General features: G+C 39.8%; 1 protein-coding gene across 7 annotated transcripts in view; it reads left to right on the top strand.

The window, feature by feature from the left end:
* The window catches only part of megf11 (multiple EGF-like-domains 11), a 123705-nt gene extending 99797 nt beyond the window's left edge, over positions 1–23908 (top strand). For 6 of the 7 annotated variants that reach the window (XM_077567191.1, XM_077567190.1, XM_077567195.1 and 3 more), the window contains 12 exons: positions 5222–5368; positions 7923–8057; positions 11233–11361; positions 12077–12205; positions 12698–12826; positions 12974–13102; positions 14456–14692; positions 17019–17218; positions 17288–17351; positions 20192–20239; positions 21403–21588; positions 22896–23908. In XM_077567191.1, the coding sequence (XP_077423317.1) occupies positions 5222–5368; positions 7923–8057; positions 11233–11361; positions 12077–12205; positions 12698–12826; positions 12974–13102; positions 14456–14692; positions 17019–17218; positions 17288–17351; positions 20192–20239; positions 21403–21588; positions 22896–23083 (1721 nt within the window). In that variant the 3' untranslated portion in view covers positions 23084–23908. The remainder of the gene's footprint in view (positions 1–5221; positions 5369–7922; positions 8058–11232; positions 11362–12076; positions 12206–12697; positions 12827–12973; positions 13103–14455; positions 14693–17018; positions 17219–17287; positions 17352–20191; positions 20240–21402; positions 21589–22895) is intronic. The other variant, XM_077567196.1, reaches the window with a different exon arrangement.
* Positions 23909–24422: the final 514 nt, after the last annotated feature.

The raw sequence follows: 24422 nt of genomic DNA, 5'->3' as shown, positions 1-24422 counted from the left end.
CTCAGAGAACATGAATAATAATTTTCTACCTTCAAAGCTGAAAGTCACCAGAAGCTAGACAGACATCAAATTAACAAAGAAGTACAAATACGACGGCCGGTGTGAGTTGTAATGCATGTTTACACGCTATGTCTAGGCTGTGTGGCGTTAATTAAATGTCCAATTAGTTTTTGCCACTCAGCCAGCAGGTCACGCGCATTAGAGATGTTGAAAAGTAAGCCCAAAATGAGCGCCGCAACCGGCAAACTAGCTGGCATACAACGGCGTTGTATTACAATCCACGCAACCTGCTGACCCCAGCGGATAAATATTTGGAGGTGGAATCTATTATCCAAAGCAAAATGCGCCAGCAAACTTTTAACACAGCTTGCCGTGCATTTATTTGTGCTCACCTAATCCAGCTCGTTAAATTTCAGTGTTGTTTTTGTTCGCTTTCTGTGTAAAGATAATAAGCCTCAGCTTATGAATTGGATGGATCCGTTTACAATTTTGGTAGCTTTACAACATCACTGCTATGATTATTTTGTCAAAGTCCTTTTCCCATGCAGTTTTTTTTTTTACTTTTTAAAACAAAACAATAAAGTAATGTGTACTACAGATTTATTATATATATATTATTTTGGCCTTGTTAATTAGGCTTTCTCTAAAATAAAGGCAAATCAACTATGAATTTATATAAAAGACAGTTTAATTATCTATTTCGATTAGAGTGCTATCTTAGTAAATACTTTGGCTTGCAGTTTTTTTTTGCATTAACTATGACAACTTCACAATATTCAATAAAACAAGTGTGGCACAAAAATAAAGTCAATAAGTCATAAATTACAATAAAACTATAATGCAAACAGATTCATGGCTTTATCACTTCTTTTCATGTTTTTGAAACAATGATTGGCTGCACTTCTGCATTGAACTTATCGAGACACTATACTATATTATAAATAAATACTAGTGCTGTCAAGAAATTACAAATTTTTAACTAATTAATCGCATATTTTGCTGTAATTAATTGCAATTAATCACGATTATTCACATTTTTGCTTCTACTTTTTTTTATACAAAGCATGTAAGAAATCTTGGATCACTTTGATCCTTGAATAAAATGCTCTCCTTATTCATATGCTATCAGAATTTGGCTGTGAAAAGTGTGCAAATTACTTGAGATTTCGCCACCAGGCGTAAAACTGAAAGTAAAACCACCTATAGTCAGTGTTTGTCGAAGTTTATCTGCAGGTTATAGACCGTGACAAAAAATACAGTAACTTAGTTAACACTTTTAGGAATTTAAATTAAACACTTTCCTTTCTTTTCTTTGGTCCTTCCTCGGGTCTCCTTTTTTTTTTTTTTTTTTCCTTTATGGAGAGCTCAGTATTGTTCATTCGATTTGACATGTCATCATTGCTCTCCTTTTTTATTTATTTTTATATATATATATATATATATATATATTTTTTTTTTTTGTATGTGGGTGAGTATGTGTATGTGCGTGTGTGTGTGTGTGCGTGCGAGTGTGTGTGTATTCATTAGTTCACCTAAAACCTATTGAAAAAAATCCCATACTAATAATATAATATAATAATAAATTGCCAAATGCAGAAACATCAATGTAAGTTATCACGATGTGGTGGCACTCGCTAAAACCTCGGGTCTCCTGACGGCCTCACGACTCTGGCTGGAAGTGTTCGGTTTAGGTGAACGGTATGGGATTTTTTAATAGGTTTTAGGTGAACTAATGAATACACACTCACACGCACGCACATACACATATACTCACCCACATACAAAATAAAAAAAACAAATAAAAAGTAAAATTACCGAATGAACAATAGTGAGCTCTCCAGAAAAAGAAAGAAAGAAAAAAAAGAAAAAAAAAGGAATTTAAATTCATCTCCACAGTTAACGCTTTAATTTTGACAGCCCTAATAAATATACACTGTATTTGATTAATTGTTTAGCCTTACTAGTAAAGTAGCTAAATAACGTTAAGATCAATGAGCAGAAACACAAATAATTAATACACTGAGGAGTGGATGAATGTGAAAATTTAAAAATTATATAAATAAACTAACAACAACATAATGTGGCTCATTTATGTGCTCCATAGCTGTTATATATGAGTGCATACGGTAATGATATGGCTGCTGCAATGTTGTTCCCGATGTCTTTTGAAATATTTTCTGAGCTGTGACTCGAAAACCTGTCGCCAAAACAAGTGTATGCTTAAAACTAAAATGTTGCATCAGAAAGTCAAATTTGAGATAGGGATGTGGGTGGTGTGTACGCGGGGGTCCTCCAGCGTGGGTGGAGAGATGCACTCATGGAAAGAATAAATTCAGCAAGAAGGGTTAAGTGCGCGCTCGGCCTCCTGAGCTCGGGGCATTTATTCTGGGGAACTGTGGCTTTTATTATCTGCAAGAACGGACCTCTCTGCTCTAAATCCTGCACCGGTCGGGACCATCTGTCTGCCTTAATTGAGTCACGGGGGTGCAGGGCCAGGGAGGTACCCAGTGGGTCGGACAAACAGGCATTCATGCACACTTGAAGTCATAGAACCTCCATAATGTGTTCTCTGAGAGGAGGTGCACAGAGGGGGACGTTATGGTCACAGGAGTCAATCTGAGATGAAGTGAGCTGTCTATATGCTCAAACTATAGAGATCCTAATGTATTTGTATTGCAGGAACAGCAATATTCCAGTCTGTATTTAAAACTATTTGATAAGATCTCCTTGTGTGTGTGGTCGCGGCCATCATTGGCCACCACATAGCTCCGCCCCTGGCTTCTGCCATCCATTCTTGGCAAAAGGGAGTCATTTTCTATGGTGACGAATCATTATTTAATATTGAGCTACCAACATTTATATCCAGCAAAGGGCCACAGCAATAAAGTTAAATGTGAGCTAGGTCACTCTCGCTGTTCTTAATTCACAACTGATCACAGTTTATTAAAGCTTCATAAACTATGAATGAACTAATTGAAAATCGTTGTGCTGTAGCCTACATGGGATAACCTTATCAAGGTAAGAGGGAGAAAGTATAAGTAAAGTTTGAACATTTATTTTCCATTTTCAGTGTTGAAAAGGTAGAGCCAGAAGTTATATTTGTTTCTCATAAACTAAAAAAAAATGCTGGCTTGTTTTCCTAAACCACTTGCTGGGTCACCTGAATTTTGAGTAGATTGGGTTATTTTTACCCGTGGTTGGGTTAATTATTAATTTATTTGACCCGGCAGATTGGGTTGAATTTTTTTTGACCCGCTACTTGGGTCAGTTTGATCCAACTTTGTTTCCCCCCCCCCTAGCATTCGTGTACTGAAACTATAAAATTATTTAAAAACCTTAGTAGTGGTTTGTGTTGTGTCAGTGAGTGACTTGCTGTGTGAGTCCTAACGGGGAAAAGTAATAATAATAATAATAATAATAATAATGTTTCAAAGTTGCTGCTTCTTCTTTTAAAATGTTGGTAATGAAATTAGTATTATTTAAAACCAGAGGTGAACTAACCTGGCAATCCATTACTTGGTAGCTGTATGGGTATTTTATTTTATTTATTTATTTTTTAAATTTATTTATTTTAAAAAAAATGTTTTTTAATTTTTTTATTTTATTTTTAAACCCTTTGTTGGATCCTGATCTTGACCCCATGTTGATAGGTCAAGTCTTCAACCCAACCTGCTGGGTTCTTGGTACCGTTTGAACCCAGCGCTAGGTTAGCTATTCCACTTAATTTGACCTACTTACATATTTAGGAAGCAAAGACCAAAATATGTGGCCATTATTCTAAAGTAGTTAAATAGACCATACTCCAAGAATCCTGCACTACTCGTATCAAGTAAAATGGTCGTCATTGTATTAAAAGTGTCTGTGATTATGGTAAATATTTTGTGTGGGTGACACACTGGATGAATAATGACTCACCTGGCGCAAATCAAACAACCAAGATTTACCCAACTCCAACAGCTCTTTGGCACTTAAATTTGGAGCTTCATTTCTACTTCATGTAGCACTTCATTTCTGTGGAGTTTCCTTTTGCGGCTAATTTGAGTGTTTACATGGACTGCCTGTTAAAGCGAGAAAGAGTGTTTTGCTTTTCCCTTCTCACCTTGAACAAATTGGATGGCGAGACCTCTGGTTGCTTTGCAGCTCCTTTGAAAACACTTGAACTTTGTCTTTTCTTCTTGTGGCTCACCAGGCAACCAAAGCACCTTCGTTTGCCACCATTATATCAAGCTCCGTCCGCATTAATTCCCTCACCCCAAAAGCCTTGCAGTTTTTCATCCTCAGTTTGCACAAACGGAACCGCACGAGTTTTTCCCGTCTTTTGAAATCGACGGATGGACTCGTGGTTAAATCATTGGTTACTGTGCCCCCCTTTTCATCAACACCAACATGGCATATCCTCTCTGCTCCTCCACAGTCAACCTTAAAGGTGCCAATGTTATTGTATAAAAATGACGATAGTCCCCAGAGTTTGGTGCCGGTCTAATTCAAAGGTAACGCTGTTTTAATGGCCACGCCATTCTCAGATATCCTCACTCAAAGGAAATTTCAAATGAGGCGTAAAGATAAAGGCAGGTGCTTGAAAGGATGCAGAGTATGCAGTGCATAACTTTACATGTGCGTAAGTAACAGTCTAGTATGACTTAAGAACCTGCATGCGTATACAGAACATGGGACTTTGGCCCTGGGTTTTCAAAGGCGCCGGCACGCTAGCGAGAAAAGGCGGCGCTCCGTTGGATGTGCTAATAGATCTGCACGCGCAGCGAGAAGCCCCCGTTATGGATGCAACGTTTTCTCATTTTTTTGCTGCTTGGAGCTGATCCCGACGCGCAGTGACACTTCCCACACTTTGCCCAAGTAGCCCGAGTCTTTCTTTTTTTCTGTACTGTACTCCAAACCGGCTCTGCTGAAAGAGAATGGCAGACAAGCTTGGCGCTCTCCCGAGAGGTAGCCCTGTTAATCAGCGCGGCGCACTGGCATGGAGCCCTCGTCAGATCAAAAATAAAGTACATTCAGGAAGAGCAGGCGGAGTCTGAAAAGATGGGCTGGAGTTTAAAAAGAAAAAAACATCCTCTTCTTTCTGGGTGGAAATCAATCGGGGATCCATGCTGAGTAAATATCCCTCGGCAGAACTGCTGTGATATGACATGACATCTCGTGCGGTGATTCTTATCCTTCATAGCGTGCGTACACGTTCATAGGCGTCGTTGTCATGTGCCCGCAGGAATCCATTGTGACAACGTGTGCCCGCAAGGCTACTGGGGCAGCAACTGTTCGCTCAGCTGCCCGTGTCAGAACGGAGGCTCCTGCTCTCCAGAGGATGGAACGTGCGTGTGCGCACCTGGGTTCAGAGGGACTTCCTGCAAAAGAAGTGAGTGGAATCCACAAACGCTTGATCCAAAGTGATGATACCGTTGACTTCCACGCAGCTCAGTGGTAAGCAGTGCAGGTAGGTCTTTGTTTGATGCAGGTCTTGGGACATTTTTCACCAGATTGAGAATTGACCAAATTCAATGCTTCTCAATATTTTTTTTGTTACGCACACCCCAATGAGGAAGAAGTAATCATTTTAGACCACCGCCCCTCCCCCCCAACTCTCCACCATGACGCACATCTGCAGATAAACTAGTACTCCTTCTGCACTCTCTGCCAATGAGAGCGCCACTGCCACCTACTGCAGGGATGTGCAATTACACTTTATTGTAGTACACCCCCCCCCCCCAAAAAAAAAAAAAAGTTCCCTGAAGTCACACGCTCCCCCCTGGCATCACATTGTGTGAACCCCCCCCCCTAATTGAGAAGCACTGCATTATACAAACAAAACTTCCAGGGTCCCCCCCAAATGTATCACAAAAAAACGATTATAAAGTTAAAAGGACATTCAAATGTATATTCCAGCATGGTCGTTCCGATGTGATTCAGGAAGACTGCAAAATTAACTTGTTGGCACTGTGCGGTTATAACTCATATGATCATCTATCCTATGATATATATAGTGGAGAGTCACACAAATTATGCTTTTCATCACAAAGACATGATTAAACATTAAATGTTGATTAATGTTCTTATCAATTACATGATTCAGTTGTTAGATAAATCTTCAAGAAAATTGTTAAGGATTTTATCTAGCTGAGGAAAAAGGAGAATTTTCTCAATGTCACACATTTTAGTTGATAAATGATCACTGGATTTTTAGGGGCATGGGGGAACATTTAAAAAAATTGTTATGTAACTTTAAAGCTATCAGATAATTATTTTTCAATTGACCTCTTGAAATGAAAATGAAACTTTTCTCAGTGCAGTAGACAGTTGTGGAGATAACTGCATCATACAATACTCTAATATTGTACTTTTTAAAAAGGTTCAAAAAACAACACAATCTAATCAAGTCATTGACCTTACTTTTACTGTAACATAAATGTTGCTGACCTTTGTATGACCTTGTAAAAACAGAAGGTGAGCCAGCTGAGAGGTAGCACTTGAGACGCCCGTGGTTCAATCAAAGTGTAACCCCCCCCCCCCAAACCCCCACCCCAGCAGCACCCCCACTGACCTCTCACCTGCCTTTCACGGCCAGCTCACAGTGGGAAGCGCACAGGCGCAGCCCAGCACTCATCACACAGCAAGTGTCACGTCTGGTTTGTGAACACGTCTTGGTCGGTCTGAAGCCGCTCACAAGTGATGAGCTCACTGATTGGAAGTGAATTTGCACTCACCGGCCTGTAAACATCAATTGTAGCTAAGTGTTAGCGACAGGTCAAAACAAGCTGTGTCTAATGTGTTTGTGTGAACAGAAGAAGAATAACGTACCTGTCCGGTGGTGCATTATGTCCGCGCTTCTTAACTCAAATGAAGACAGCCTTGCAGGCAATGATCAATAATTCTTCTAAAAGTCATTTTAGAACAAGAGTAAAGTAAATCCCACTCCGTAATGGTTTCTGGGTTCATGGTGCTGCTTTTTCACAGATTATTTATTTTTATTTATTTTTTTGTAGTTATAGGTCTGGGCCTTATTAATTTTCTATGTAACTCCACTGTTGGCCATGAGGTGGCGGCGCATTATTGTTTTACACTATGTAAATTTAAAAGAAGAAGACTGTAAACAGGAAGTAGACCAACATCCTCAAGGTTTCCCAGTTTTGTGCTGAAAATGATTCGATGTTAAATCCTCTGAATCCTGCTTTTTAAGTCTACATAAAGTGACAGCTGTAGAATAATCTTATAATGTACATCTTTGGGCACAATTGTTGATGTTTATTTTAAGATTAATTTGTTAGTTTCGAAAAACTGAATGTTTGAGCAATATGTTTGCAATATCTATTGCTATTGCACTCTTTCACTATATCATAAATGTGTTTGTATTATTTTAAAAGTGTGTTTAAAGACCTTTTGGGAAAAAAGTGCCATTAATGCTATGATTGAATAGAACAAATTTTGTTTGAAAAAAGTGGCTCCATTTGCAAATATTTAGTTCTGCTTCAACCACCCTAACAATTTTTCATGTAACTTTCTGTCTCTTTGCATAGTTTTATGTTTGATCATCTCGCCTATCCCTAAAACATCACCTTTTGGTTACCTTAAAGGTTTCTTATCTTTCAATACAATCGTGCTGACTTTTACAGATAAGCATCTGTGAGACATAGCGAACATGAAATGTTCTCAACTCTCATAACTTTTACAGTACACCCCGCGCAGCACAAGGCATGGGAATTATTGCATTGAAGACTTTTTTTTTCTGATGTCTTCCTCCCCTTTCTGTCTCTCTTATGTCGCTTATGCTTTAATACTTCCAGATCAGATTTTTCTGCACTCCCTTGATCATTTTTGACATGACGTTTTGCATTATTACAAAATTATGTCTCGTTTTCTGTCTACTGTTAACTTGAATTTTGTGTCCTTTTCTCCGTTATGCTTTGTCACCGCAGCATGCTCTCCAGGCTTTTACGGGCATCGCTGCAGCCAATCATGCCCACGGTGTGTTCACAGCACGGGACCGTGCCATCACGTAAATGGCCACTGCGAGTGTCTGTCGGGCTACTCTGGCCCTTTGTGCAGCCAAGGCAAGTGTCCTTCCCTCTGCGTCCCCTTGACATTTTCCCTCACTGACAAAATGTATTCACTGTGACACCTTTTACTACTGGCAAATGTCTGTTCCTTTCATCTGGATGTAGAATGCAAAATTAGCACTACCTGGTCAACATGGTTTGCAGAGACACATAAAATTGCAACCATGACAAGGCCATAAGAATACCTTTACACAAGGTGAAGGACTCTGGTTGGTGGCCCGGTGGCCTGGTGGGCAGTGTCTGGTCGGTCCTGGATTTCACTTTCCTTTCTTTTCTTTGGTCCTTCCTCGGGGTCTCCTGACGGCCTCACGACTCTGGCTGGAAGTGTTCGGTTTAGGTGAACGGTATGGGATTTTTTAAATAGGTTTTAGGTGAACTAATGAATACACACACACTCACACGCACGCACACAACCACATACACATACTCACCCACATACAAAATAAAAAAAATTATTAATTAAAAATAATAATAATAAAAAAGAGAGAGAGCAATGATGTTGACATGTCAAATCCGTAAAATTACCGAATGAACGATACTGAGCTCTCCAGAAAAAAAAAAAAAAAAAGAATACCTTGACACACCACTGCAATTGATTTGAAATAAAAATTAGGGGTGTCAAAATTAGTGCTTTAATTTTGAATTAATTTAAAGTTTCATTAACACCACAAATTTTTTTAACACGCGATTAATAACAGCCCCTTACTTGGAAAACCTGTACGGGGGGAATTCCCGTCAAAATTTAGCAGTAATAAAATTAATAATAGTGCATATATTTGTGGAGACTGGGGTCAAGTTGTATTTTACAATTTTAAAAATGTGCAGAATTTCACAAGATTAGAAAAAAAATGCGTGACCAAACGCAGAGATCTAGCAGCCCGTGAAATTTAGAGTCCATTTTAAAAATGGGCTTACAACCTATCTGTATGTTTCGTTGGCGTTGCGCGAACGTCATGAGAGGGGCGCGGCAGCCACAGGGGGAGAGTTTTACTGAACCGACCGTTTGACTTCCGGGTATGAAAATAGCCACCGAAATAACTCATAAGAAATTACATCGCCATTATATGCCTATAGTTAACTGTGGAAGGGCTTAAAATACTTTACATTATTTGAGAAGAACTTGGAAGTCGACCATGTTCTACTGTACAGGCCAACACTATGCAGAGCACCTCCATTTTGAGGGACTCCAAATTATGAATTAGATAGTACTGACGACAACCTGTGCATTTGGTACCTTGGTCTTCAATGGGGCTTTATTCTATATATACTCTTCATACCACCACTATCATGTTGCAATGCTCACTTTATTACTTTTGCTTTATTCCAAAACATCATTGCCCAAATACTTGGACCTAACTAGCTGAGACACTTTCATACTTGAGATTTGACATCAAATCACTTTTGAAACTGATAAAGTAGGGAAACGCTGGTAGTTTTTTTAAATTCTCTTTCATGACTTTTGAGAAATGTTTCATCCAATCAAAGTTTAACACAATGAAAAAAAGCAGCGGGGAAAGTAGTCATTTGTCTGAACCGTAATGAAACGTCGAGCAGGTGCGTGGCGAAAACAAGTCCTGGTGTTGAGCGTTTGTTTGCGTCCTCGTTCGTCCTCCGTCCTGCCAGACACAGCCTTAATGAAGCTCTCCTGGTGTGACGAGGCTCCGATCCCCACAAGCAGCCGAACGGCGGAGCTAACCTCCTGGCATTAATGACAGCCTGCTCGAAGGAGCATGAAAGGGGTCTCGACAAGAGCGGAAAGGCTCTTGAAATGAAATCATTAAAACCAGCCCAGATAAAAAAATAAAAAAATAAGTATAGCAGCCACCTTATGTGACGTTGCTGAGTTATTCTCTTTATGACAGAGCTTAGATGTGCCGCGTGTCCTGTTGCTGCCGTTCCCTCATCCTGCTGGCGAGGAGCATCTGGGCCTAATTTGTCCCGCTGCCCAACAATAAAGTACAATGGAGGTTTCATTGCAAGCGATATCTTTTATTGAAGAGCGCCAAGGAACGCTGAAATATTAATTTCATGAAAAATGTATCCAGAGGTCTGTGTACATGGTCTATTTTAATACTGTGGCGCATCAGTCATTCCGCTCGGGTTGGTGAAAATGGGGCGATTGTGCCACGGGAGGCGGTGATTGACTTTTTTTTGTGTCGAAGCACATCACTTCATGTCCACTCAAATAAACACTGCCGTCTTTCTCGTTAGCCAATGTCATACTGCATTTTCACCGATGCTTATTTCTGCTGACTCGCTGCCAATATCATCAGTTTTATTTTATTACTTGTAGCATATTCTGTATGTTCATATTTTGTGGAAATTTCTAACTTTCTTATAGCTAAAAGTCCAGTTTAGAAAGTATATTTTAGTCATATAGTTTTTGATCTGAGGCGGATGTGCAAACATTAAAGGAAAAGTCAACCCAAAAATAAAATGTTTTTGACATTAATATATGTCTTATGCAGCCCCGCTAGTCTAATTATGGTATTCTGATTAATATTGTGTGGAATATGAGTTAAGCTGCAAAATCCAGCGTTTTCAATCAATATGAGAAGGCAGCCATTTTGCCACTTGCTGTCGACTGAAGATGACATCGCAGTTGCTCAGGGCTCAAGCAACGACCAATCACAACTCACCTGTTTTCTGATTCTGAGCTGTGATTGGTTGTTAACTTGTTACCTGAGAGCTGAGCGACTGTGATGTCACCTTCAGTCGACAGCAAGTGGCAAAATGGCCGCCCCATGAGATGGATAAAAATGGCTGGTTTTGCTGCATAACTCATATTCCACAAATGTAATATTAATCAGAATGTCATGTTTAGGCTAGTGAGGTCAAATATTATTGTCAAGAAATGTTTATGGTTGACTTCCACCTTAATGAGGTTTTATTATAGTCAGTCTAAAGGATTTGAATGACATTTGCTGCATGTATGCAGGGTCAATAGCTATTTTATTGTCAAATCAATTTTGTCATAAACTTCCTTATCAGTTCACATATGATTTCAGAGTGACACTTTTGCCAATGTTCACATCTCAGTAGTGTCGTTATTACTGTTATTACTGTATTCTCCATTATTGCCCAGTCACTGCGTCATTTAATTTGCTCACATTTTTGTCTGCCAGGTGTGATCATATCAGGTTGTAATATTGTTGGGGGTGGTTTTCAGTCTGTCCCAGCGGCAGGTATGGAAGGGCCTGTGCTGAAATTTGCCGCTGCACCAACAACGGTACCTGTAACCCCATTGATGGATCCTGCCAGTGCTTCCCTGGTTGGATCGGGCACGACTGCTCTCAGGGTATGCCCACCCTCTTTTATCCTTTGGTCTCATTTTCTTTTTCTTTTTTTTTCTTTTTTTTTTCTTTTTTCTGGTCTCATTTTCTAATTAACCTTCTATTTGCACCCCTCTTCATCATTTGATTATCTTGTGGTTTGCCACAGTCAATGTTTTAGGAGGACCTCATGTATGAAAAGTATTCTCGATAATGTTTAGGATTGCAAAGTAGCGGAAACTTTTTATTTTGGTCTCAATATCCCCCTGCAAGTAAGTTTTTGTTGTTATAGTTGACCTTGAGTTCGTCTAAACTCACACCAAAGGTACTGTTGTCAAAATAAGATTATATTGCTAGTTTGACCCCCCCCCCCACCCCCATAACAAACAATGTAGCTTCCCCTGTTGAACATTACCTATTCCAATTGATTTCTTCTCGTTATTTGCATTACTACCAAATTGTATAATGCTCTTTGCCTAACCACTGTTTATTCAAGACTACACTGTTGTAGTAGAAATCATTTCTAATAGATGTTATTTAGCTTTAGGCAATCGAGTCTGATGTATTCATTATATTGCAAATAACAGAGTGGTTGAGCGAAGAGCTCCCAATTAATATTCTGTACGGATCTGTGTCAGCTTTCCATTTTATAGTTTGACGCGTGCGTCATAATGATGTAAAAAAAAAAAAAAAAGTCCCACGTTGCTCCTCATCTTTGGCTCATGTCCCTGTTGTGTGCAGCCTGTCCCTCGGACCGCTGGGGCCCAGATTGTCTCAACTCGTGTAACTGTCACAATGGAGCTCAATGCAGTGCCTACGATGGGGAATGTCGGTGCGTACCCGGCTGGACGGGTCTCTACTGCACGCAGCGTGAGTCCTTGAGCAAACACACACTGTCACCTAGAGGTCGTGTGGTTGAACTGCAGCAGGCGCAGACTCTGTCGAAACATCTGGGCAGATGCCGGAAGCTACTTTATCATTTAGATTCGAGTTGACGGCAGCATAAAAATTAATACATGTTCGAAGCGGCGGTTGTGTAAGTTCATCTAAGTTTGACTCATTTGAATCTTCAGTGCACATTAATGTCAATATGTCAAAATATGTTCCTTATATACTGTCACACAAGGTTCAATAGTCTTTTATAGTGTATTCATATATTTTATTTAATAATCTACATCAAAGCATATTCTGCTGCTGCAGGAAATATTCGATGTCATTCGCGTTGTCCCTCATTGTGCATGCGGCACAGACGTCGAACCTCTATCGATTTTGCCGTTGCACCGCAAAATGACCTTGGCTCTCGTCTCAACATTGTCTTCCCGTCTCTTTCTCCATTGGCAACATTTCACGCGTCCGTCCCAGGCTGTCCCTCAGGCTTCCACGGCAGGGATTGTTCCGAAGTGTGTCGCTGCCAGAACGGCGCCGAGTGCGACCACATCACGGGCCTGTGCTCGTGTCGAACCGGCTTCATCGGGACCAGCTGCGAGCAGAGTTTAGTAGGCCCGCCACATTTAGCTCTGTGCAAACAAAAAAAAAACGCCCAGTGGATGAGAATAAGAGGCGTGCTATAAATAATTTTGGATACAGACGCTCTCTCGGTGTTTTAATTTTGCAGTAACGCACCTCTCCTCCATGCAGAGTGTCATGCCGGTACATTCGGATACGGCTGTCAGCAGCTGTGCGAGTGTCTGAACAATGCTACCTGCGACTACGTGACCGGGACGTGCTACTGCAGCCTGGGATATAAAGGAATCCGCTGTGATCAAGGTGAGCAGATGACTGAGATGAGCGAGGCCGTCTCTCTGGATCGTTATCAAAAACGCAGTTGCGAAACTTGTTTTCATAGCGACCACATCGTAGGTCAGGGGTCACCAAACTCTGATACGATCTTCCAAATCCGTTACTGAATCATCCTCAATTTAGCAAATGAGTTTTAACCCTGGAGAACCCAAGAACCCTTTTCTTCTTTGAAAAATTATGAATTATACATTAAATGAAAATATATGGGGTTTTTTTTCAATTTTAACTAGCTCAGAGTTGCTAATTTATCAAAATATATCCTAGGCATTCTGCAACATGATATGAAATAGATTAACAAAAAAATAAATAAAATTTTACCATCTGATGGTTTGCTGAGAAGATGGTTTTGTTTGGATTGATTTCCAGCTCAACAAAACAGCATGTTTGTTGCCAGCCATCTTGTCACCACCACTCTGGCTCATGTAAGTGCAATATTCATCCACTAGATGGCCCCATGCAGGGGTCAGAAGTGGCACTCTGGACTTTTGAAGTTAAATTTGTAAAAAAAAAAAAAGAAAAGAAAAAAAGGTCTTTGTTATTTGAGTAGCAGAATTTATAGGGGCCAAATTTGACCCCGTGGGTTCTCCAGGGTTAAATGCATTTATTTCAGTATTACAGCCACGGCCTTTTGCCGGAAGAAAGAAGGAAGGTCGAACAGTCTGTGAGTTTTAGTCTTTTACTTGATTGCTGCGTAGAAGCGACATCATCTACTGGCAGCAAATACAACTTTTATTTATTTATTTATTTATTTTACAAATCCACTTAAGAAGAAAAATAATGGCTAGAACATCCTACACCTTTAATACTTTCAAGCTTACCATTTTTTTTCTTTCAAATCTCGCACACAAAAAATACACAACATTTTTATTAAACTAATACTGAAACAAATAAAAACTAAACTATAACAATTTTGAAAAAACAAAAACTAAAGAAAACAAACTTGCTCTGAAAACTATCGGTAATTTAAAAAAAATGGTGAAAAACAACACTCAAAATGGAAAAGAAAAACAAAAATTCCAAAACTATTACAACCCTGCTTCACAAACTGAATTGTGTGATATAACTTAATTGTCGTTTATTTGCTTTGGTTTCATCGTTAAACAATACCAAATAAACAACAATATTTGGTTAATAAACACTAATTGGGAGAAAAAGAATATTTTGCAATAAACAAATGCAAAATACATTTTTATTTGATGAATCATAATATTTGATGGAATAGAAATTTGTGACAACCCTACAATATCCAACACTTTATTTCTCACCAAAAATGTGACACCCGTTGTCTTAACCAAGCACTCTGCAATGTCCCGTGCATAGCGTCTCTCATGATGGACGAGCTGAACCCCTACACCAAGATCAGCCCGGCCCGCGGCTCGGAGCGCCAGTCGGCAGGCGCCGTCATGGGCATCATCTTCCTCCTCCTCATCATCATGGCCATGCTCAGCCTGTTTGTGTGGTACAGACAGAGGCAGCGGGAGAAAGGACACGAGATCCAGCCGAGCGTGTCGTACACGCAAGCCATGCAGATGACCAACACTGACTATTCGCTCTCTGGTGAGATTCTTTCCATCACTTGTACTCTCTACCGGGCTTGTTTGAAGGCACTTCATTAGGTACACCTACTCAGGTTTGTGTGTTCTTCCTGTGCTTTGCGAGGGTTTTCCTTAGCTGCCCTGGCTCCGAAATCATGCATATTGTTGGATTCATTAAAGACTTTAAATTGTCTGTCGGGTTGAATGAGGACAACAAGCAAGTGTTCAGTAAGAAAACATCGCTAATAAAGCTCGTATCCTATTGAAGGGTGAACGTTTGCTAAAGTTAGCTAATGTTGATTTCGCCCCAGGAGTCGTTCAAGATCACAACGTTAACTAAATATTCGCCAACAGTTTTAATGTTTTTTGTTGTCACAAGAAAATGTTCAAAATGTTCTTGCGACCTTGAATGAACCCTGACGAGTGGGATACAAGTGAAGCACGTTGATAAAGTGACTTTCATATTAACTCATTCGCTCCCAGCCATTTTTACTGAAGCAGCCCCCTTCGCTCCCGGCTGTTTTACTGGATTTTGACTGATTTTGCAAGGCCTACAGAATATTGTGTTCTATTGCTATAACAATATGGAACCTACCAAAAGAAAGACTAGAGTCTCTTCTTTCATCAAGAAAAGAAAGTATATTTCTATCTGTTATCATTATTCACAAATCTGTTTGAAACACTGGGGAAAAGATTGCTTGTTGCAACATGGCCCTGGTTCATGTCTTATACTCTGCTGCCACCTGCTGTCACTACCATTGCTTTAAGCCACCTCTTCATGTCAGAAGCTGCAATAAAGCCTTCTGTTTGCACTTGCGTTAAAAAACACACATACAAACATAAATAAATAAACGTATGAATACGTTTTGGGGAGTGAAGGACAAAGCATTAAAAAACGTATTTACTCGTTTTTGGGTTTGAATGAGTTAATTAGGGATGTTCAATAACACTTTTTTCCAGACTGATACCAGTACATGCACTCAAGTCTTGAGTACTGTAGTCACTGATAGCGATACCAAGTACGGATACCACTAGTACTTTTGATACATACCCCCCCCCCCCTCAAAAAAAAACCCAACAACACTAATAGATAATTTTAAAGAAGGACCTACACATCCCAACAAAGCATTTTCGCTTAAAATTAATGGCAACTTACTTTTCTAATTTCTAGTTCCTGATCGTAAAACAGCCACAAGAGGGCATTAGATACTGGTGTCGGGTGCCGTCGTGTGTACCAATACCTTAAAATAAGGCTTGGTATTGTCCCGATACCAATACTGTAACTGGTATGAGTACTTGGCCATCTCTAATATTAACTGTTTTGCCTTTATTTTTTAATAAATCTAACCTACAAAACCAAAAACATTTATGTATAATAAATCTAATATTGTTTATTGTATTACAGATTCATTAATTGCTTATGTTTGGTTAAAAGAAATAATTATAAAATAGATGTGAAGTGGACCTTTTTTTCCACATTAATTCGCCCAAAAAAAAAAACTATTTTTATTTTTCAAAATCATTCAACCCTAAAAAGTGTTAGATTAGTAACATTTAAATTCTTTATTTCCATATATTAACCATTGTTATACATTATTAGCATTTATATTCTTTATATTAACCATGTCAAAATGTTTTGTAGATGTGAGGTAGTGTTGAACTACTGTATAATTTGACCTGAACCTAAGATGGTAAATTGTTTGGTCTAAAAAATTCCTTCTCAGCGTTCTGTGCGAAAACACATTTGGTCCTTGAACACACACACGTGACCCTGACTCTGTTTTCGCCGTCGCTCACGGAAAAGTACCAAGAGAGTATGTTTTGTCTACAAATGAAAGAGAGGCGGTCTGTTTAACTATAAGAAGCCATTTTACACGCGGAAGAGACACATTCGGCACTCTGAAATTCCACCTGTTATGTGATGTTTGGAGCCTGTCACGATGTCCAGAGATCTCTGTTTTTTCTTACATTAAATCTGTCTTCAAATTTTTGGAACACGCAAAGAGGACAAAATAGTTTTATTCCTCTTCAAAAGCTCTATAGAAAATTGATGGATCAGTGAGTTCCTCTCCTGATTTGATTTAAAAAAAATAATAATCTGTCTTTCTGTATATAACTTATCTACATGAATATGAATTGTTTCTTTGGTCCTTCCTCGGGTCTCCTGACGGCCTCACGACTCTGGCTGGAAGTGTTTGGTTTAGGTGAACGGTATGGGATTTTTTTAAAAGGTTTTAGGTGAACTAATGAATACACACACACACTCGCACATACACATCCTCACCCACATACAAAAAAATAAATAAATAAATAATAATAATAATATGAATTGTTTCTGAAATTGTCAGAGTGTGGCAGCACCGTGGCCATAAAGACGAGCGCAGCTGAGGTCAACCACAATCCAAGCAGCAGCAGCGGCGGCGGCGGCGGCGGCGGCGGCGGCGGCGGCAGCGGCCAGTGCTTCTCTAACCCCAGCTACCACACCGTGGCCCAGTGCAACGTCGTCTCAACCATCTCCAGCAACCTGGACGCCACGCTGACCCTCAAAGTACGCTCACACGCCACACAAGTTGCACTCGAATCAAAACCAACCCGCGTTTCTTTCACCCCCTCGCAGTCGAGCACTCTGAAAAGCCGAAACGCTTCGGAATGGAGAGCCTACTGCAACCTCAACGATCTGGGTGAGTTTTCCTCACGAATAAGCTCATCCATCGTGACTTTGCGCCGCCGCCCCAAGGGCAGAGACGTGCGTGTCTTTTAGCGGGCCCCGCACCGGCGACCTGGCCCCCCCCCCCCCGCTGCGAATGAAGATGAACCACAGGCTCCTTGTTAGAAAAAAAACCTTTGCTCTCATTTTCATTTGATATGCGTCTTGGAAGGAGCGCGGTTGCGGTGCTGAGGGGAACACGGGTCAGTGAGAACTCGTTAGTATGCCTTCTCACCCCGTGTTGGATTCCTCTGTGATGGCTTACGCCGGGTCAGCTACTGCACTCTGGAGGAATGTGGTATTAAGAGAAACATCCATAATTGCTGAAATAGTTGAATGTCCACAGGAGAATAATATATTTTAGATAGAATATATTGAATATACAAATCATGTTAACCTCTGTACTCTCATTGGGCTCAAGTTGAATTCTATTTTAGACAGTATACGAGAATGTACTTTATTAGGGATAGATCGATGTTGGGCATTTTGACAAATATCGGTTTCGGCCTTTTAAAATCTGACGGCCGATATGAGGTAAATCTAAAAAGAATTATCTCAGGGAGCTATTTATTTAAATTTTCAGTTCACTTTAACTTCTGAACCATCTGTTTTTGTTGGACATTAAAACAAGGAAATTTGAAATATTTAGATGTCAGGTATTTCTACATTTTGGGCAAAAAAAAATTTATTGTAGAAAACTATACATTAGGGGTGTTAGAAAAAAATCGATCCGGCAATATATCACAATATTACAGCGCGCAATTCTCGAATCGATTCAATATGCGGCCGAATCAATTTTTAAACTTTTTTTTTTAATGGGAATATTCAACAAAACGTCTTACTTAGGGTTAGGATTTACACATTAAGCATGGAAGAATGTTATATTAATGGAACATTAAGCGTTAATATTTTATTTCAGTGCTGTTCAAACAAACAGACCGCAACCGTAATTTTCAGATAAATAGATACATTTCCCTACAAATCTTACAGTGTACATGTACAAGTTTACTGATTAGTATTTTCTAAATTTGAGTTTTAAAAAAATCGCAATAATCAATGTATAATTTCGTATCGGGATTAATCGGTATCGAATCGAATCGTGACCTATGAATCGTGATACGAATCGAATTGCCTTTAACTTGCTTCCAATAAACTTTTTAAGACATACTAATAACCTTGGGAGCTCCCTTTATGATTTGTTAGAAATTTAAAAAGATCTCAATTGTCTAATATTAAAAAAAAAAATTCTACATTTTGAAAAGTCTAAAAAATTGTTTAATAAACAGGTTGGCATTTGTTTTTGAAAACATGTTGACGCCAATCCCCCCCCCCCTTTTTTTTTTCTTCCTGAAAATGAATATCGGCTTCAAATATCAGTTATTGGCCTCCTAGACTACTAATAATCGGTATCAATGTGTTCCCAACTCCATTGTTCTGCAAATCTGAAGTGAATAACAAAAAATGCTAAATTTGCGACAGAAAAGTATGAAAGGGGGAAAAATACACCGTATTTGTTTTTTTGTTTTTCCGACTAGATGGAAAATGTGGTAGAAGCTGTTGGTTTCTATGCTGTCAAAATGCAAAATGCATTCGCCACGTGTTAGTCTTGTAACCGATATCATCAAACAATTCTCCCAATCTGTTGCCATCCTCATTAGTGCTCCCTGGTTCACATTTATTCATGTGACTGCTGTCCCTGTTTTTTTTTTCTGCCTTAAAATGACCGCTGGATCTCACCCAATCGAGATATGAACCGCAGTCTATTTTGCGTCTTGCTTCCCCCCCCCCCCCCTGCATTGTCAGCCATGGACGTTGCTAAAAGTTATGAGCCTGTTTTGACAAAGTAGAAAGTACAGATATCTGTTTTCAAATGTAGGGAGAGAAAAAAGTCAGTTTTCAGAAAAAATACTCGTTAAGATGAATAAAGTGTACAAAAGACATCAAAGGTCTTGTCTTGGCATGAGCTGTTAAAGTATCTGACACCATTTCTATGAATGTTCAATTTAGTTTTCAGTTCTGGTGTTATTTTTTTAGATCGAAACTGAAAAATTGGAAAATGTGGCAAGTTTTGAAAATAACAAATGCTGAAAAATTTGAAAACAGATTGCATACGTCACAACAACAAAAAAGGATCACTGCACTCTTGCAGTTTTTTGTGTATATAACGTTTTTTTCAGCGAGTGAGTATGTACTGCTCGTATAGCCGAAGGGTATTCACATGTCAGTTTGGAATAAAGCAGTTATTGTGCATCAAGGTAGAAACAAAAAAATGGGGGCAAAGATGGCAGATTTTTTTTTTTTTAACAAATTATATTTGTCATGGACTACTGTCAAGTCAATTGTTTTGACAATATGACAAAAAAGTAAGTTTTTTATTGAAATCTCCCTCTTTTATAAGTCATGTATATTTTTCAATTATCCATACTGTACCAACAACACGTCGTGTCTGCAGATTAAGACTTCAACTAAATGGCAGAAGGTACAATTAACTTGTGCCATTTGAGACGAGATAAATACTTGTGACGTTTTTTGTTCAGTGGCGTTTTGTCTCTTTGTGCTTGGCGATTTCGAACGTACGCTCTCACTGATGGAGGGCTTGTGAAGAGTCTCTTCTTCATGATTTTGAAAATATCCCATCTTGACCTCTGTTGACTGGAGGAGGTTATGGACGTGTGATAACTTGCAACTTAAAAAGTACTCTCATTGAAATATATATACTACAAAGAAGTACCACGTTGTGCCAAAACAAAAAAAGTTAACCACAGATTGTGTGAATTATGCGACGTCTGACTTTCATCTTTTGACATTTTGCAGCAGATGTTCAACAGGGGGAGACGCAGGCTCTGAGAGGCTCCAGGAAAGGTAAATAATTCATTTTCAGCATCACCGCACGCGTGTGCGTGCGTGCGTGCGTGCGTGTGTACATACTAGATTGCGAGGACCGAAATACGTCAACAGATTGAGGATATTTTTGTCCGGTCCTCACAACTCAAGACCTCTTTTTGAGGGTCCAGACTTGGTTTTAGAGTTTAGGTTTGAATTGGGTGTTGGTTGAGGTTAGGGTAAGGAATGGGGGTAGACAATCATTTTTGATGGTTGGGGTTAGGGGAAGGGGCTAGGAAATGCATTATGTCCTCACAATTATAGAAGTACAAGTGTGTGTGTGTGTGTGTGTCTTGTTCGACTTTCCTGGCACTAATAAAGTTGAAAATGTTCTTTACAAATATTGGTTCTTTATGCCCCCACTATCTCGAGGCGGCCATTTTGCCTTTTGCTGCCACTTCAACTGAAAATGACAGCTCAGGTAATGACTAGAACGGCTCACCTGTTTTCTGGGTTTGGTCATGTGACATTCGCAAGAAGAGCCTTTAGGCACTGTGATGTCATTTTTAGTGGACAACAAGTGGCAGGAGAAAGTAACAAAATGGCTGCCCCTTGAGATAGATAAAAACAGATTTTTCTGATGAATTCGTATTCCACAACCGCAGTATTAATCAGAATACTGTTTCGACTAGCGGGGGCACATTTTTGACTCAACTTCCCCTTTCAGTCAATTTCACCAAATGGTTCCTTTGGCCACTTGAATGCAACACGCACCCCAATCTTCTCATATCCTCCATGATTTCTGTGGAAAATCTTTTTGAAGAAGGTCATGCCGTTTCCTCCCAGCGGCAATTGCCCTCCGTGGCTCAATGCCCCGATGCGTTATTTGTTCTCCCGCACTGTGCGGTCGCCGGTGGCTGCCAGAGACCCAAGGGTGCGAAGAGTGGTCTGAAGTAGCCTTACTTGCGGTCCATAATGAGGCCTCATAGACTGACTGATGAGACCGTTATGGATGAGATGAGTCATCCGCTCGCTCCTCTCGCTACCCACATGACTTCACATCGCCATAATTCAGTCCAGGCAGAACAAGTGTAACTTTTTAAAGAAGCGGTTGTATTAGTCTTCTGCTCGTACCGCTACGCACCGGCGGCCATGGCTTTATCCTTAGCTGTGACTGAATGTGCTCGTCTCCGCTGCGGCAGATTACATCAAGGGCCCCGTGTGCAACAACGAGAACCCCTACGCCACAATCCGGGACCCGCCAGGGCTGGCGTGCAAGCACACCGAGAGCAGCTACGTGGAGATGAAGTCGCCCTCCCACCGCGAAGTGCCCTTCGGGGGCACCGCCACCCTCCTGGGAGGCACGAGAGGGAACATCTATGATGTCGGTGAGAACTTGAAAGCTGACTAAAACTGAAATTGGACAAACGTTATCAGTAATGAAATAAAATAAAAACCAGAGCATGTTAAGAGGACGGGAACTAGCTGAAGTTACATTTTACGTTTACAAAACTTCTTCTTTAAAATGATAGCAAAAATGTCGTCCATTCATCTTTGTCAATTCAGTTTCATAAATTCACTTTTTGGCTTTTGTTTATTTTGAAGGAAGGTTAAACAGTTGTACTAAATTATTAGACAATATGTAGTGACCTTTTTTTTTTTTTTACCTTGCACACAACAAATTCTCTCTCTCTCTCTCATATATATATATATATATATATATATATACTAAAACTACTTTTTTTAAGTATCTAAAAAGAAGCATTTAAAAAATGTATAAATCCATTCTATAAACTAATTAGAATTGAATTTTAAAAAATTCAAAATGAAATAAAAACGATGATAAAAAACTTCAAACTATATTTAACCCCTCCTTTATTTTACTCTTATTCTGTGTTTATGGATTTATTTATTTTTTTAATATTCAGATCGACTCTGGAGAACTAGTTGACTGTTTTCGTAATAATGTAGTCCAATGATTCCAAATAACTAGCGTGAGAGTTCAGCAGTTCACCTAGTTGGTCACAAAATTATTATTTAATTACAACAAATAATTTATCTTAGGCAGAACAATTAGAGGTACAATTACCGTAATTTCTCAACTATAACACGGTTTGTTTTTAGTTTTTTTTTAAGTATAAAAAAATTGTCACATTGTATTGATGTTTGTGGAGAAAAAAAAAGTACCGTCCGTTTATTCCAATATCTTAAGCAATGTCTAATTTTCCAAGTTTATATAATAATGTGGTTTTGACGTAATTCCCCCAAGAATTGAAAAACTGATTCTCATGTAGTTTTGAGAAGTTTGTCTTCTTCTTGGCATGTTCTTCTTCTATTTTCTTTCTGCCGGTTGCCATATATTTGTTGTGCATTAACACCACCTTCTGGTCACCAGTGGTAATTCACCAATAACCATTCCACAAAAGAAAGCCAACACAATTAGGGAACGGGGATTTTGGGTGCCAGTGCGAGCTCTAATTCAAAGTTGCACCTGAGCCGAAGTGATTTTTTTTTTTTTTTGTGACTTATAGTCGTAAAAATACATTTGTAATTTTTGTGACATGTTGTGCCATGAAATTTTTCAAATGTTAACTGTGAGCCTTGGCTCAATAAAGTTTGGGAAACACTGGTGTCGTAAATATTTTACTGACCACCGTTCCCCTGACCCCCCCCCCCCCTTTTTTTGTCCCTCAAGCAATCGCAGAGCCCACAGTGAGTGTTTTGCAAGGGCCCAACGGGATGGCCACCGGCTTCTCCCAGAACCCGTACGACCTCTCCCGCGCCGGCCACATCTCTGCCCACTATGACATTCTGCCCATGCGCCACAGCCCCACGCACACCCCCCCACCGCCACACCCAGAGAGCCCCAGCTCCCTCCTCTAGAGGGCCCGACCCGGCACGCTGGAAACACTCCCGTCAGTTTTCATACAGTCCCTTTGTCTTCACGTGGTCAACAAGGACGTGACAGCCACAGCTCTTTTGGACCCAAAAGGAAAAAGGAAAGGAGGAAAGGCCACACACCAGCAATCAGTCATTTTATTTTCCAAAATCCCCCCCAGACTGCTTCCTGGATCTTTATGGACGCTCTGGAGCGGAAGGTGGATCTACAAGAGGGAGCTCCCACGCTTGGATTGAATGGATAAGTTATTTACAGGGACAGAATCGTCCTTCACTTGAGTTTATAGAAGGGCAAAATGTGGTTGACGTGAGTAACGGTTGTGCCAGCCCCGGTTAAGAGTGTACAGCAGTTTGGATTTATGATGTACAGCAGGGGTGGGAAATCCTTTGAGCTCAAGGGCCATATTTGATTTAAAAATGGCCAGAAAGAAAAATGTTTGCAAGAAGGAGTTTGCAGTTTTCAAAAGAAAAAGAAAAACTTTTGTCATATTTATCAAAATAGCCAGTATGACTTGTCAATGTGGGGGAAAAAAAATCAGCTGTCTCTGCCAACATCTTGTGCCCGCACTCAAAAAAAACCCCAAAAAAACGAGGAAGAACAAACAAACAGAAGGCATCACTTAAAATGAAGTCAACCTTAAACATATCTTAACAATAATATGTTATATCTGACCTCACAAATCTAAACATGACATTCTGATTAATACTACATTTGTGGAATATGAGTAATGCAGCAAAATTCAGCGTTTTTTTATCCATTTCAGGTGGCGGCCATTTTGCCACTTGTTGTCGACTGAGGATGACATCACAGTTGATCAGGGCTCAAGCAATGACCAATCACAGCTCACCTTTTTTCTGAAGCTGGGCTGTGATTGGTGGTTACCTGAGACCTGAGCAACTGTGATGTCATCTTCAGTCGACAGCAAGTGGCAAAATGGCCGCCTTCTGGTATTGATAAAAACTCCTGAATTTTGTTGCTTAACTCATATTCCACTAACGCAATATACCGTATTTAGACTAGTGGGGCTGCATAGAACATATTATTGTCAAGATTTTTGTTTTACTTCCCCTTTAAGGTTTATTTTTTGCAAAGCCGCACGGGAGTACCCGTGTATGTATTTGCCGCAAGTATTCAACAAATGATTGACACCTCGTAAGTCACGTCTTCTCTCCGTGATTGGTTGTTTTTCCTTAGGTGGAATGGTTTCTTGATTATCAAATTAGAGGCTTTTTTTTGTTTGTTTTTCACACATGTTTAGCATGTAATACTGACAAGCCATGATAACTGTTAACAAATATGACAAGTGTTTTTTTGATTCGTTTT

This window comes from Vanacampus margaritifer, chromosome 6 (assembly GCF_051991255.1).
Source record: "Vanacampus margaritifer isolate UIUO_Vmar chromosome 6, RoL_Vmar_1.0, whole genome shotgun sequence".
Lineage (NCBI taxonomy): Eukaryota > Metazoa > Chordata > Actinopteri > Syngnathiformes > Syngnathidae > Vanacampus > Vanacampus margaritifer.
This window is presented reverse-complemented; position numbering and strand designations above follow the sequence as displayed.